Genomic DNA, 17,226 nt, shown 5'->3' with positions numbered 1-17,226 from the left:
AATATGCTTATAGCAGTTCCCTTTGGTGATGGATTTAAGCCAGTATGATACAAAAATTGACCCTATTTACTTTTTTAATATATGGTGTGCATGAGTTAGTGATGCATATTATTAAAAAATAAATAAAATGTCTTTACAATATTATCATAATATTACCTCTGAAACCACTCCAACAAACTGGCTCCATTCTTGTGTAATGTAATGTCCACTTTTCACAATAAAATCAATTCCTAAAGGATAAGGCAAACATTTTTTCTTTAATTGACACTCACAATTTGTGTACTTTACCCCCAAAACAACCTTTTGTGTTTATCCTCACTGGAAATTGTAACTTTTAATCCTTATTTAATCCATATTTGTAATGAAAGATGTATGAGGTCTTTGAGTTGCTGAGTTGACATGAGACTAGGCAAATGAAAGCCCAGAGTTTCTCAAACACTTTCACAACTTTCAGATTCTCTGTTTGCGATTAGAGCACTCATGTTGGTTTGTTTACTGCCCGGCAGTTCATTTCAGGGGATCCAGGAAGGTTTCATAGGTGCTGGATTTTAATTAGATATGTCCTCTCATCTACCACCACAACAACGATAAAAGGGCATCAGCCGAAATCCATTTATGCTTTCCTTCAAGCCTGAGCTGAAGGAATGAATTGACTTCTAATATTGCACTAATTCAGCTTGCAAAAAGTTAATTGAGAGGGTCAGGGAGCAAAAATGCCTCGTCAAAATCAATTAGCCGGCTCACATATCTCACTGAAAACTCAATAGTGTTTCTTTTTTGCCCATTCAGGAACTTTTTGTGATTGTCACCTCATGCGCTTTCGTTCCTCAGTGAAAAGCATCATTGTTTGAAAATGCCACCTCTGCTGTGTGTAGGTGTTTGTTTAGAGAATTTGTACTGATTTGCATCAGACAAGTGGGGCTGTCTCGGGAAGTGCCAGTGCATTTTGATTAATGCCATTGGCTGGTGCAATTGTAATCAGAAAAGTTGAATTTGAAGTTTTAAATAAGATTCTTAACTTAAAAAACTTCGGTTCTTAACTTAAAAAATAGAGAGAGAGAAAAATACTCTTTATATCATGAGACATTATGTCATAATAGCTCTGTGAGACATTAAAATGGACACAGAAAGAGAGGTGATCAGCCCTTTTCAATATTAGGCATAGTGTGTTACATTATAATATTAGTATGTTGAAATTATGTTTTTTAATTAATAGTGCAGAGACATCATATCAAGATGTATGGTTTTTGTTCCCTAGAGACTCTGTGTTATTAAAAGGACCTTTTGGAGGATCATTACTTATGCGTGTGCTGGCTTGATGCTTAATCATTAGGTGTTGGAATAACGAACCTGTAATTATGCTCTTTACCTCAGACGGGGCATCAGAGATGGTGGGAGCAGGAAATCCCAACAGAAGACAATATCCAGAAAGGAGAACTACTCACCTACAACCTAACCGAACTCATCAAACCTGAGGCCTATCAGGTCCGCCTCACACCGATAACACGGTTTGGAGAGGGAGACTCAACAGAACGGATCATTCACTACAGTGGTAAGAAAAACTTGTTTGATTAGGGTCATGTTTGTTTTTAATGTTCTCAGTATTTTAATACATGAAAGCACCATAGCATGATGGTGAACTTAGCTCTATAAAATACTGTATGTTTAGAGAAAGTATAGTAGAGTCTCCAAATACAGTGAGGTCAAAAATAGGGATGCATGACACTGTAGCATATTGTTTATCAGTCAATATTAGAGATTTTTTCATTTAGATTTTCTTTACCATCATCTAACCCTAACTTAATCTTTAAAAAATAATAATAATTTAATAACACTGTTTAAGGCCGTCTTTAGCTAATCTCAAAATGGAGAACCATTTTGCATACTGTGCTTTATGTTGTGATGCCTAAATTCATTTGTAATATTTAAAGTCCCCCTATTTTGCTTTTTCAGAGATTACCTTTCAAGTGTGGTATATAGCTGTTTGTAAATGTACAGCTGATTTTAGTTTTTAGTCATTTTAACTTGACAAAATTGTATAGAATTTTAATATAAACCCTTTATCTGTTACAGTATCAGCCATAAAATAAAATGTTAAATAGTTCACCACTAGTAAAAAGTCCACAGAGACCAAAGTCGAAGTCTGCTTGAAATGAATTACACTTTTCTCTCAAATTATTATGCATTTACTATGCATAATTATTATTATTCAGTTAGAAAAATGCTAAATTTTGACCTGTGATCACAGACTTTTGCTAATATATAACTGCTCTTGCAACATAGATAATAAACCAAGAATCATGTCAATGATGAGCAGATACTGTCTGTGTACTGCCTGTCTTAAAGTCAAGGTCACTTATTAAAAACACTTACATTTTTCCTTCATTTCAGTTCAGATGATTTGACAGCTCTAAATATTGTGCAAATGCTACGTTTTTAGTAATGTAATTGTTGATTCAACTGTTTTTAATCCAACAAATAACCAGCAGAGGACATTTTAATTATTTACTTTTTTATGTAAAAGAGACCTCTGCTGGCTGTGTACATGGAAAATCCATTTATATTACTCATCTGTTGACATGCATATTGTTGCAACTGTTGCTTGTAATCTACTATTTTCCAAAATTGACCAGAGCTATAGATTGATCTTATGGTTTTGCTTTGTGCTTCTTAAAGAGGCCAGTCGAGACACAGGTAACGTATGTCAAGTCACCTGCTAAACCCTACGTCTGTGGTGCCTGAACCCCTTCCCTTCTTTACTGGAAAACCGTAATGTGGCAGCTTTATGACCTCACCAATGGCTGGATGCACACGAGCACATTCATTAACTGTGCACAGTGTTCTGTTATCGAGGTTGTGTGATATTAGAGACTCTTTAAAGGCTCTGTCATAATTTTAAGCCTTTGCTTATGGGTAATGGACATGAAATACTGTGAAAAGTCGACGGGTCCTGAGGTGTGACATGCTAGACTAGTTAATTCCCCCTCACACTCTGTATGTCTTCTAAAAATAGGGATTAGCAAGAAAAGACCCCCGTAGATCTGTACAGACCAGGTGCAATTACAAAAGCAGAGGAAAAAATTCCCCCAAAAAATCATTTAATCTTCCATTCGGTCATTATTTGATTTATTCTGCTCATAGTTTATTCAGCAGCTTACCCATGTGATATGAAGCCCTATGGCTCAACACGGTCTTTGTGTCAGGTAATGGAAATACTAGTGCTAAAAAATTGAAAATGTCTCATTCCATAACATCTCCCTCACTGCTATTCCATTCCCCCGAAGTCATTTTGCCACAGGGCTCATAGGAAAAGACCATCTGTATTGATGGGATGGCTTTCACACCAGGAGCACTTCCATCAAAGAGTCCAGCTTTTGCCACTGTGACATTATGCATTTTAATTGGCTCAAATAGCCTGGAGAAGGTGATAACACAATCACACCAGTCAAAATCCATATCCCAGCTTTCACAATACACTGGAATTTAAGCCATGTAAACGGTTGAATTAAGCTCTCTGTGAGGATAGTACCTTCTATTGGTTTGCTAAAACTGCACCTTTGTGTTTACATTTATGCATCTGGCAAATGCTTAAATCTAAAGGGATATTGCATTCAAGGTATACAATTTTTTTGGTTCATGTCCAGTTCATTTTTAATGTTAAAGGGGATAGTTCACCGAAAATGAAATTCTGTCATTAACTCACCCTCAAGTCGTTCCTAACCTGGGGTGTGTTTCCCGTACAACGAGGTAACTCGATGCTTCACTATCATAGTACGATGCATCGTTGAAGAAATCAACTAGCTAGTCACGACTGTTTCCCGAAACCATATTGTCGCAAAGTTCAACCACGTTGGTTTATGACGTCACGCACGTGGTGGAGTAATAACTTATTTTAATTAAACTGTCTGAGATCTAATTAATGCTAGATGTTTTGATATAAATTGCAGACATCTGAGGAATATTTCTCATTTTTCTCAGTTATTTCGCTTTATTTCCAGATTTAATCATAGGCTCGTTCTTACATTGCAGAGCTCGTTCGCACATGCGCAGTCTTCAGAAACGGTGCTTTAAATCTCTTGACAAACTCAAAGACGTAAATGACATTTGTATGTATTCTAAATAAAAAGACACAGGTTGTACTGAATGTCAGCTTGCTTATTTTGCTCAGGATAAGGATTTATTAAGTCCACATGTCATGCAATCTAGAAACTATGCTTTTAACCACAGGTCGAGAGCTGTCGTTCCAACCACACAACTTTGCGATGCTTTTTGCGAATGTTCGTTGGAACGATGGTTTCGGGAAACATCGACTCATTGAACTATGCTGATAACGACGGAACTTGCGACCAAAGTTGGCTAACGATGCTTTTGGGAAACGCATCCCTGTATGACTTTCTTTCTAAGGTTTCTAAGCACAAAGCACATTTATATTTACATGGCAGATGCTTAAATCAACAGCAATTTACATTGCATTCAAGGTATACATTATTTCAGTTCATGTCAAACACCAATGAATATTTAATTGTAAAGAGGTAATTCACACACAAAAATCCAAATTCTGCTCCGTGAAACAAAACAAAAATATTGAAGAATGTCTCAGTGTTTTTGTCAATACAATGAAAATCATTGGAATCCAATGTTGTTGACTTTCATTGTATGGAAAAAAAAAACAGTTGAATAAGTCCAAAATATATTAAGAAAGAAAGTCATACAGGTTTAGGATGACATGAGGGTGAGTAAATGATGACAGAATTTCTTATTTTTGGATCACAGTGTATATGTGTTTATTTTTTACTTTTTTCACTGAATGTTGAGAATTTATGAAAATAAGGCAGAATCTGCCATTTCAGTGATTTTTATTCTCCCATACTTGGTGGTTTTTATTGGAAAGTATTGGAAAGGCAAGCCATTGCAACTTGTGGCAAAGGTCTCACAGTGTTTGTTGAGACTTGAATGGCTGCTGTTCACATTCGTGCATGGACAGTGCCAGACAAATTAACAAGCTACCAAGAAGAATTGATGGACTGTGTCATTTGGTGTCATTCTATAAAGCAGTTATTCAACACATAAACTTGCTGCTGCCTGTAGATTGCTTTGGAAAGCCACCAATTGGCAGCTATTTATGAGCCTTTCAGAGAACACAAACAGGCTGAGAGGACAGTGCTAACAAGCTATTATAATTGTATTGTCAAACAGTTAGTACAACTCACTACGACTTTACTATGGGGTTAGGTTGTCATAAATGGCATTATTTCTTTGTTTAGTTGTTTACTGCTGATAATATTAATAATAATGATCGAATACAGGTCATTTAAATGCTAATGCAAGTCAATGCAAGCATTGTAGCAAAATGGATGAATATGAAATATGCTGATGAGGATGCATGTATGATTCTACTCATTAATTTTTATAGGCCTTTGATTATGTGTGGGGTGCATTACTTGGACTCAGTGATAACATATTGTTTCTGAAATGCCTTCGGGTTTTGTATCACAAACCCCAGTTTCAATGATAAGACAACATGGCTTGTATCTAGCCTGAAATGCATTACTGCAATTTATTACTCAGCTCTGCACATTTATGTTGTTCTCTGGCTTTGTTCAAATGAAAGGCCTGAATATGGTAGGATTTCACCTTAAAGCTTGCCTTTGAGTAGGGCGGCTGTGAATCCTCTCTGAGTGGGAGATAGTCTAATTGCTTGTGTGTTTAATGATGTTGACGTTTTGCTTTCGCCTCCTGCTCCAATAGCTCTAATTGTACTTTTACGGGGATGGAGGAAGAGAGACAGGGAAAGGGAAAGAACATGAAGCCCATCAATTTAGAGAGTGTGTTAATGCGGCACGTGTTTCCAAATATGCAACATCTGTTTAGTTTAACTAAAGCAGGCCTCTCCCCTCCTTACCCCATTTAGAAACAGCTGGGTAGTTTTATAGGAACGGAACTGTAACCTTCATGGAATAATTAGTTTCTAAATTGCGATTTTGCAATAGGAAAAAACAGCTAGTCTTGAATAGTTACCATGGAATTTGATCAGTTCACATGTGACAGACATATTGATTGTGCTTTTTTATCAGTAATGTGGTTGTTTAGCGATAACAAATTGTTTATTGTTTTGCAGGGTTAAATATATTAATTCAAAATCAGTTCTAATTTATTGTATTTATACGAATCATGTTCAATTCCGTTGATAAAGTATTGTGTTATCTGTAATTGAATTAATTATTTTATTCTATTTAAAAAAAATCATGTATGTTAAAAGAGTTTGTACATTGCTGTATAGCCAGTCATTTTAATATTTAAAAAAAAAAATGTATTAACACCAGACACTTTTACATGATAAAGCATTTATTGCCGTTCCCATCAAATTTTTTGTAATAATAATAATTATATTATTGACTGTTAAGTGTTAATGATTTGAGGAAATAACCTTGATAACATGGAGAGCACCAGCAATTTGGTTTGAAATGTTCCACCCCATTTCCTCCCTTTTTCTCTTAATGTCCAAACATATGAATCTTTATAAACGTAGCTTGAGATGCCAAAAGCAGTTTGTTAACACTTGAAGACATTCTATGTCTGATAGAATGCACCAAACCTTAACATAAATTAACTTAAAAAATAACCACCAAAAAAGAAAAGGCATCTGTTTCAAGGAATGACTCACTGGCATTTTGTCTTCCTTGACAAAAACCTCTTTTCCCCTTGAGGTTGCAAATCCCATGACACTTCCCATCATTCATTCATTTGTAAATCCTGTGTATGTAAACAGACGTTTGATAATTGATTCCCCTTCTTTCCCCCTCCTGTCAACTTTTTACTTTTTCATTTGTATCATCAATTTCGTGTGGAGCTGTTCCCCCTGCAGTTCACAAAGCAGACATTTACACTGACAACCCCTTGTGAACATCTGCTGTGTTTGAACGCTGTTGTGCTAATCTCTCTCATTATAGGAGCCTGATCAAATGCCAGAACCGATGCCACTTTTCCGTCCCAGAAGGCGACTGACACACTGTACTCATTTTACTGCTGGAATGTCAATTTGAGACACTTATATTGCCTTATTTCTTTCAATTCTTCTGCTAAAGTTAGAGCCCTCGACAATATTATCTTTTCAAACATTTGACCTTTGATTTTTGTTTTCCCAACATAGATATTCCAAGCTTAGTGTGGAGGATCCAAACACATTTTCTGACTTAAACAGGATTGCGCATGGTTTTTCTGTATTCTATTAAGGCACTGAACTTAGTTGGTTGAAAAAGGGATCGTTTCAGTCTCACTATCTTTTCCACACATGCCCTCTGAAACCTTTCTTCCACAATGCACCTTAGCCCTCAATGAGGCTGCCTGGAAGCACACGGCTTTCTGCCACACTCAGATAGGCTGCTTGTGAATGGAATGAAGAGAGATACAGGTCTTTATGGTTCACCTGAGCATTGCACAGCCCCATAGCGACCTCTCCCCACACAAACACCCCCTCCTGCACCGAAACGCTATTTCATTTCCCCTCTCTAACGGTGTGATACATGGTAATGATGCCCAAAGCACTTTCTAAACACTTTTCTCCAAGGGCAAACTGCATTCTCCCCTCTGAATCCCCTGCTGTTGTTTATAATGGTTTATTAATAAACTATCTACTATAAGCCTAGGGTTTCACACGTGTAACCTCTTCTTTTTTCTGTTTTACAGCACCGGTGAATCCTCATTGGAGTAAGTTTTGGGTTTTTTCGAATTAGTAAAAAAGGGGGAATAAGAGCCATTTAAAAATATCTATAGCTTTTGCCTTTTGAAGTTTAGCATGAGTAAATGATCAACGTGATCTCATTGGTATAGGTATAGCCATTTATATGTTTGGATAGACAGATTATGTATCAAAATATTAACATATGGACAGCTGCTGATTACCTTTTTTATGTACACCAACGTGCAAAAGTTTAGGGTTAGTAAGAGATCTTTAAAATGTTTTTGAAAATAACTTTTCTATTTCAATAATTATATTTTAAAATGTAATCTAACAGTGTTTTCATAATTATGTTCAGTCATACATCTGCTTATACACTACTGTTAAAGTTTGAGGTCAGTAATTTTATTTATGTTTTTGAAAAAATCTCTTATGCTCACCAAGGCTGCATTTATTTTATCTGGTCATTTTTAGCAGCCATTATTCAGAAATCATTCTTACACGATGATATGGTGCCTGAGAATTTGTATTATTATTATCAATGTTGAAAACTAACTGCTTAATATTTTTGTGGAAACCGTGACAAATTTTTTCAGGATTTTTTGAATTTTTTTTTTAATTTGTTCAAAAGACCAGCATTTATTTTAAATAGAAATCTTTTGCAACATTATAAATAACTTTACTCTCACTTTTGATCAATTTAATGCATCCTTGATGAATAAAAGTATTCATTTCTTTAAAAACAAATCTTACTGACCTCAAACTATAGTGTATGTATTATGCAAATTATACACATTTGAAAGCATATACATACAAATGTTTTCAAATCCTATAAGGTTTATTGTATATTAAATTCATGGATTGTATTGTTATTATAACATGTGAAAATGAAAAATGTTTAATTCCATCACATTTTTTAACAAATTTGTCATTTAAAGGTTTAATTTTTTCTGTGTAATTTCTAATGGTCATAAATAGCGTGACAGTAAATGGGTGAAACATTTAAATGTGACATCAACAGTTTTTGACTAGTTCATAAATGTTGAACTCTGATGATGATAATGATGAAAGCAGTTTTTCAAATTTGTACAAATGTTTTTCTAAAGATCTTAAAAAGAGCTTGTTTAAGATGTTCTCATTGATATTGTACATTTTAACTGTCTAATAAGCATCCAAAAATGTATTTATGTACAAATATGTGATCACTCTGGAATAGCTTTTTAGATGCTCTTTCTGCACACTCTTCATTGTACTGTTTTTTTTCTGCTGAAACAACCATAGGTAAGTTTCAGTGCGGCTTCGAAGAGGACACCATCTGTATGTTCACCCAAGATAAAACCGAAGAGTTTGATTGGACAAGACATAGCGCTGCCACCAGGGACACTAAATATACACCCAACACTGGACCCAGCAGTGACCGCAGTGGCTCTAAACAAGGTATACTGCACATGTGCCACTTAGTATTAAATCAAATCTGTAAGTTAAATATAGACAGATGTGGATTTAACAATTCAAGATTCATATTTTCACAAATAAGTTAATGAATTGTTGTTCATCAGTGGCATAATGGATGTTGAGTAAAAGGTTATATCGTCAGCAAAATGAAGCTTGTGACTTTTAGAGAGAGGCTAATAGCATTAGCGTATAAAGGCACTTTCAATTTCTCATGTTGCTAAAGGAGTGCACAGGCCGTCTTTTGGTTGGGCGATGTTTAGAGGAAGATGCTCAGTGGGTTCCATTAGCTGCACTTTCAGAAAAATGGTGTCAGTCATTAAACCTGACATCGGATCATGACAGATCCGGTGTGCAACTGGATAATTTCCATGGGTCAACACATCACTAATGCAATCAGCTTGTCTAGTACTTTGGTAAAGTAGTGGAATCTGAAGAATGCAAGTCATAAGTTCAGAAAGAACGGTAGGGTGCTTATTTAATCTATATACTGAAGTGGGTTTTTAAGTGTTGCAGGGATAACGTAATTTTTTTCATTTAATCACCCTCAGTGTTGCCAAATCCTCGGTTTTCCCGCATAACATTAGTTTTACGATCTCTTTATGAAGCTTTTGAAGTGGTAGTTGCGTAGCTGTCAATGGAGAGTACATAACTGGCTCAGATTTTATTAAAAATATCTTCATTTGTGTTATGAAGATGAATGAAAGTCTTACCGGTTTGGAATGACATGAGGGTGATTAAATGATGACAGAATTTTCATTTTTGGGTGAACTAACCCTTTAAGCTTCTGACAAATCTTTCAACCTCTAAACAATGTGCAAGTTAGAAGTTTTGAGTTATAATAGTTTGCAGAAGCACAAGTATGTAAAAGAGAACTAGTGAGTAGATGAGTTTACTTGTTCAATCTGATTATGTTTAATGTCCCCGGCAACATCTGGTCCCATTTTAGCCACTTGATAGCAACTGACTTTTGCAAGACACATAAAAGCTTTAAAAAAACCCTGATGTACTTAATTTTAATGTAATAAAAAAGGGAAAAAAAATTGTGTTAACCACCACAGACCGTATTTCAGGTATTTAACCAAAAACCCTTTCAGAAAACCTATTGACTTGAGGACGATGGAACCGGAAGTGCTAAAATGCTAAGTTGTTTCTGGGTTTCAGGACTCATTCTTGCAGCACTCTGTTAATATTTCAATTAATGGATGTTTAAGGGCTTGACTTGAGTGGGAGAAAAACTCAGGTCAATAGCTTTTTAAGTCACTCTGACCTGATGTGAAAGGAAAGAAATCTGTCTTTTAAAAGGCTATGAGAAATGTGAATTGAGAAATCATTTGTCCTGCTCTGTGGTCACTGAGGTCCTATATTGATTATTCTGAGGCAGCGCTAAGTTCAGTGGAGGTGTATTGAAGCTTGGAGAAATTATATCCTGATAATTTACCATGTGCAATATCAGATTTGAACTGTTGTGTGACAATTTTAATTATTGTGCCAAATTTAATTCATTCTCTTGATTTGATGTATATGTATACACTACCATTTAAATGTTTGGGATCAGTATGTTTTTTCTATTTCAAACGAATGCTGTTCTTTTGAACTTTCTATTCTTCAAAGAATCCTGAAAAAATGTATCACGGCTTCCAGAAAAACAAAAAAAAACAGCTGTTATCAACATTTATAGTGATGAAAAATGTTTCTCGTGCACCAAATCTGATTTCTGAAGGATCATATATGACACTGAACACTATATTAATGGCTGCTGAAAATTCACCTTTGACATCACAGAATAAATCACATTGTATAATATATTCAAATAGAAAACCGTTCTTTTAAATTGTAATAATATTTCACAGCATCCCTGTTTTTACTGTATTTTTGAGTAAGAGACTTCTTTCAAAAAAACTAAAAAAAATTACCAACCCCAAACTTTTGACCAGTAGTGTGGGAGCTACTATGATCAGTTAATTTGTATGTACTTGTGGACTTTGCACAGGTTTCTACATGTACATTGAGACCTCACGACCACGTCTGGAGGGAGACAAGGCCCGACTGTTGACCCCATCCTTCAATGTTGCCCCTAAAAATCCCTACGGGAATGTGGCCCCCAACCCAACGTACTGCTTCAGCTTCTACTACCACATGAATGGGAAGCATATAGGTGGGTTACTGTTAGAACAGTACATTGCAAAGACTCCTGATGTGATCAACTAAAGGGGATTTGTATGCAGATTACTTATTTTAATTGTTTCTTCTAGTTAGTGTTGATGAGCTGTAACCTCTACAACTAGGGTGTTTGACATCACAAATCTACTGTTCAAATGAGGGCTTGATGCCCTTCTCAGGATCTTCTTAGGCTCACAATGCTTTTTTGGAAACGCAGCCCTGGTCAGTCAGTGACAGGCAGATATGGGCTGGAACGTTCTTACTTTCAGTGTCTCAAGATGAAAACAAAGATGAAATGTCTACCACTTTCCAGTTAGATATGTATAAAATGTCAAAATATGGACAGGTTCTAAAATGTTTTATGTATGAACCTTTTTAATGTATGAATGAATATGCAGATGCTTTATTGAATATTACATTTATGGAATTGGGGTTGATTTAATTTCTCAGAAATGTTATTTTTATATGTCACAAGTGCGACTGTATATCCACAACTTAATTTATCATAATAACTTTGTCACAGTTTCAGTTTCTTATAATTGTGATGTTATAAATTGCAGTGTGACGTATCTCAAAATGTTACTATTTCTTATTTTAAACTTATATAAGGATTTCCTGATTTATGTATTTTAGATGCTATTTTACTTTAGGTGGAAACAGGCCTACATATAAAAATATATTTCTCATAATTCTTTAATTATGAGAATAAAATCTTTATAAAATCTTTAAATCTCATAGACTTTACGTATATATGTCGAAATTGCCCATTTGTTTCTCATATCCTACACTTTGTCTCATAAATAACGGATTTGTTTTTATTTTTTACTCTCAGACAGAAATGGGCTTCCATATAAGTTAACATGCTAGTCAGAAATTTGCAGTGTACTCTTTGGTCTTTTCTGGGATGGAAACACTTGCTATTAAAGGTTTCTAGTGGACTGTAAGTGCTGTAAATGACTTAGACCAATAACTCAATTTGTGCTCTGTGGTACACATACATTTCTATAGTTCCTTTTTTCATGCTCACTTTATGCTGCTGCAGTTGAGCTGGACATGCTGTCGCACTTCTGGGGTAGCAATGACCTCCATGGCCTCACAGACAAGCTTGTAACTGCAATTTTCTGCTTCACAAAGCTGTGTGCTTTTAGAATAGTAAGTGTGAAGCTAATTCCAACTCACCAGGGTGTTCTCTTCCTGGCTTTTGACACGTGGTCTCATCGGGCGTCTGGGGTTAAAAATCCATGTGACCAACAAGATCTTCTGTCTGGCTGCACAGCAAACAACCGAGACAACATGGTTAGATGGCTGTTTTGATATAAAAACCTACCCAAGTGGTTCTTAAGGTGCAAGTAAAATCCATTTTGTGTATGTTGCACTAGCCTATATTCCAGTTGTCTTTGACTTATACTGACCGCTAGTGGTTTGGATGGACTGTAATGCAAATCCAAATGTTTTCAGTTAAAAATGCTATCGTAAAAGATCAATTATAGTAATATATTCGGCTTGTTACGTGATCTCAAAATGCCAGCCACTGACCGCTCCACGTACAATAAATATTATTAGAGAACTAATATGACTAGAGTCCTCATCTCATTTTCAAAAAATGTTGTAATGATGGAAAAAACTACATTGTTAAAGAAGAACGAAATAGCAACAAGAGTTTTTTTGTGTTGTTTTAATGTTTCACTCTTTTTTTACGCCGTTTTTCTCCAGAAAGTATATCTTAGCATTAATAGCATCACATCTCTGTGGCACTAATCTCATTGTCTCCTCATTTGCAAGGAAATGAAACATACCATTTGGCCAAATCCCAGACATCTGAGAGTAATACAGATTTTCTTCCAGCGTTTCCTTTCATTAGCGTAGAATTAGAGTAGTAGCAATTATATATATAGTGCCAAATATATATATACTGTGTATTTACAACAGCAGTGATTGTGTTCTGAACAGATTTATGATTGATTTCTTCTGGAGATGGAGATGAGTCGATCTCTCTTCAAGGTCACTGAACCTTGCAGTTGCTATGTAATACATAAGAAAGGTTCCAAGGGCATTATGTAGTTAACTGGCATATTGCATCTAATGACTTCTACTGACACTAAGTGCATATGCCTATTTTTCAAGGAACGTTAAACGTGTATTTGAGGCAGAAGAGCCAGACGGGTCAGGACACATCTGTGTGGACCCTGAGTGGGAACCAAGGGGACCGTTGGAGGCAAGCCAGAGTTAACATCAATCCAACATCCTCTTTCCAGGTGCCTTTTTCTGTCTTCTCTTTGCTTGCATAATAACACGCAAACAATAATATAAGAAATATATTAATAAAATAATGTAATATTAAATGATATACATAATATTTTTCTAATTTATTATAATATAATTTATATAATTGAATATACTTTGCATTCAAAATGAAATGAAAGGCCAGTAAGGAGTGAAAATGTGTTGTTGTTTTTTTGGGGGGTTTTTCTGCCCATTCATTTAGATGGTTGTGGAGGGTATTCGTGGCTCTGGCATTGAGGGGGATATTGCTATAGACGATGTGGCCATAGAGGAAGGAGAGTGTCGAGACCCCCCACCCAGTAGTAGTAAGTATATTGGAAAAGAGTTTTTCAGAATTGGCTTTTGAGTTTATTGCAATGAAATAAAAAATGAATAAGAAAAATAATAATTGTAATTAATGTGTTGTAGTTAATGTGGCCCTATTGTAATAAGGGCCAAATTGATTGAAATAATACATGTAATTCATTCCTATTTAATTGCATTATTTAATTAAATTGGGGAGAAAAAGAACTCGCTTATGCTCACCAAGGCTGCATTTATTTCATCAAAACAGTGATGTTGTGAAATATGATTACAATTTAAAATACCTTTTACATTTTGGTGTGTCTTAAAAAGTCATTTATTCCTGATTTTTCAGCAGCTATTACTCCAGTCTTCAGTGTTACATGATCCTTTTGTGTTTGGTTGGTTTTTTTAAAGAAAAGTTGAAAGAACATTTATTTGAAATATATATTTTTTTAACATTAGAAATGTATTTACTGTCACTTTTGATCAGCTTAATTAAAACGTTGCTGAATACCTGTTTAGTATAAATAAATAAGTCACAAGAACAAACAATTGTGGAAGAAACTTTTCCATAGGATCAAGGCTAACAAGACGTGGACTGTATTATCTTTTATTTTTCTTGTCTATGACAAGATAATCCACCAGCTTGAAGGACTCTTTCATGACTCAGCAAACATTTGCAATCCTTTTTTTCCATTCTGTTTTGAATTAAAGCATAGCACGTTGAAAGAAAGATGTTCTATAGATACAGAGCGTAGACAAACCTCATTAAACTTCTAAAGGACAGAAGAATTGTTAGTCTCTGAATTATTTACACAACACTGAGAAATGAATGTTTGTTCACATCCATAACTGCATTTGTTCTTGTCTTTATTCCCACAGATATAAGATCCCTGGCTTCTTCCGCTGCAGTGCATATATGGCAGCTCTGTCTCACTTTACTTTTGGTCTTGGTTGGCCTCCGAAGGTGACCTCATCACATGGAGGTGGAACCCAGCTTTGGCAATTCATAGAGATTTCGGCTGACTCGGACTGCCTGAAGACAACAACCAAAGATTCATCCCGTCTACACAAAAGGAACGTAGGTTTTAGATCAGTGCGAATGAAGAGGAAGCCGGGGAGGGAATCTGAAGCTCGCTAACACATTGGCATGAGTATTATGCTGGAGTCCACTCAAGATCTTGAGGAAAAAGCCCATTACCGTTGTCAGTGTTAGAAAGCAAAGAACAGGTGGATGGTTACAGCAGGACGGCTTTGAGAGACTTAATAGGGGAATCTTTCAAAGCACAAAGACGTAACATGTATTTCTATCACTACATGCTTTTTGCTTTGTTAAACGTCTGATTCTGTCATCAAAGACCTCATTATGTCACAATACGTAATACTGAACCACATGAAGGAAGCTTCTGAGAAGGAAAAAACAAGGATACCAGAGTTGGTAACAAAAATGAATGATTGTTTGAGAAAAAAAAAAAAATTAAAATGTTTTCGTTTCTAATGTCTGAAAATAGAGGTATGTCAAATACAGTTGCGCTTTTTGTATCTCCCTGTGCTCTGATGTTACCGGTTTGATGTGAACATCAGGGCTCCACAAATGTGTGTTGTTTTAAAGGGGAGTACAATCTCTATGTAAAGTATGTTTTCGGACAGATGGGGCGTTCATGTACTTGTCCTTTGTGCTTTAACAGAGCAAGTTTAACAGACGGCGTCCTGATACGCCCATTCTGGGCTGTATATGTTTCATTTTTACTCTGTGTGTTTCGTTATATTGGGTATGTTACCAAACTCATCTGAATCGATATTAACAGCTAATCACGCAGCTGACACAACAAACACCGTCTCTCACTGAGAATCATTGAGTTGACCTTTCATTTCAGTGCAACTCTGCTAAACAACAGCAGTAGAGAACTGTTGAACATCACGATGCTAGTGTGGATGTGAATCTCCCCACTGTGTCCGCTTGCAGTTGTTTTCTCCAGGTGCGTAAAGATAGCCGTCACCTGTTCGCTAAGGAACATGGAGTTGGTGTCTGTTATGAAATCAAGTGCCTTCAGAGCCTCTGTAAAATCATTCTACTGTGCTACTGTATCATCTATAGCATTTCCTTTTGGCACGGTTTATAGCGTACATAGACACGTGAGATGAAAGGTGAAAATCAGAGAGGCACGATGAGAGACGGGTGCCCATTTTGAGAGTTGCAGCCCACCACTGATGTCTTGCGTTCCACATACTGTTAGATGATGACTTATTTTTATTTCGACAGCATACATCCCACCTGCTCCACATCCGACTGATGTAAGGAAAACAATGGTGGTGGGACTGGACTAAAAGCACCATTGATTCCTCAGTAGGACATCTGGGAGCTATTATCACCAGGTGAAAAACAGCCGGGAGGGTCACTATGAAATCCACCTGAGAAATCTGATGAGACTTCTGTGCCGCCGAAAAAAAGGCTTTTTTTTTTCTGACATCCCGAGGACTGAGAGGTATGAAAAAACGAGGACCTTTTAGAGGACTGATGCTCACGCTGGACAAGATGATCAGCCTTGATCTGGATCCATCCGGTTGGATTCGTACAAATGATATTTTATTACTCTAATGAAAATGACTGCTTTTACAAAAACTGAACTACAAACTATGAACTACCTGAGACCATCCGTTACCTTAACCAGCTGGTTTTTGGACATGTATTGTAAAATCACTTTTCTCATTCATCTTATTCATTTCTGAGGAAGAATTACGTTGCTCTCTCAGTTTTTTCAGCCCAAAAATGTTCCTTCGGACAACAAATATATATATGTTTTCTTTTTTTGTCTTAAACATTTATTCATTTCTAAGAATCCCTTTGCATTACTATATTATGACATAATTTGAATCTATAGTATGACATTATAAATAAATAATATCAAATATATGAGATTATATGCAAATACACCTGGTAGGGAGGTCTATGGAAACGGTTTCACACTTATTCAGACAAAGCACAATGTGAAATATTAATGTCAATATTCAGAAACACAATACCTTCAACACACAATAAGTTGTTTTTCTCAATTTTATTAAAGTTACAATCAACAGGAATAAACTATCGAATTCTTTACATAAAAAAAAAAGATATTTTACATCTCGGTTCAATAAAAGGCTTTCATGGTATTGTGTGTGGGTTTTTTCCTTAGTATAGATGTTTTCGTTAATTAGACTTTTTTTTCAGTTGCTTGGACATCTTGAGAAAAAAATGCTATATGTCCAAACAAAAGCTTAGAGCAAATTATCAGTTTTTATGCTCTAATTTGAGTACTGATTGATCAATGGAAAAGTTTCTGGATGGACGGACAGATAGATGGATCTGACTTAAATCTCACCTA

General features: G+C 35.8%; 1 protein-coding gene across 2 annotated transcripts in view; it reads left to right on the top strand.

Moving 5' to 3' along the window:
* Positions 1–17,014, top strand: part of mdga2a (MAM domain containing glycosylphosphatidylinositol anchor 2a) — a 146,413-nt gene extending 129,399 nt beyond the window's left edge. Inside the window, exons 11-18 of one of the 2 annotated variants that reach the window (XM_056234036.1) lie at positions 1,375–1,552; positions 2,677–2,694; positions 7,687–7,707; positions 8,960–9,115; positions 11,124–11,288; positions 13,418–13,548; positions 13,779–13,881; positions 14,744–17,014. In XM_056234036.1, coding sequence (XP_056090011.1) covers positions 1,375–1,552; positions 2,677–2,694; positions 7,687–7,707; positions 8,960–9,115; positions 11,124–11,288; positions 13,418–13,548; positions 13,779–13,881; positions 14,744–14,832 — 861 coding nt within the window. In that variant the 3' untranslated portion in view covers positions 14,833–17,014. The remainder of the gene's footprint in view (positions 1–1,374; positions 1,553–2,676; positions 2,695–7,686; positions 7,708–8,959; positions 9,116–11,123; positions 11,289–13,417; positions 13,549–13,778; positions 13,882–14,743) is intronic. The other variant, XM_056234037.1, reaches the window with a different exon arrangement.
* Positions 17,015–17,226: the final 212 nt, after the last annotated feature.

The sequence above is a fragment of the Rhinichthys klamathensis genome, unplaced genomic scaffold (genome assembly GCF_029890125.1).
Source record: "Rhinichthys klamathensis goyatoka isolate OS25496 unplaced genomic scaffold, OSU_Roscu_1.1 h1tg000387l_1, whole genome shotgun sequence".
Lineage (NCBI taxonomy): Eukaryota > Metazoa > Chordata > Actinopteri > Cypriniformes > Leuciscidae > Rhinichthys > Rhinichthys klamathensis.
This window is presented reverse-complemented; position numbering and strand designations above follow the sequence as displayed.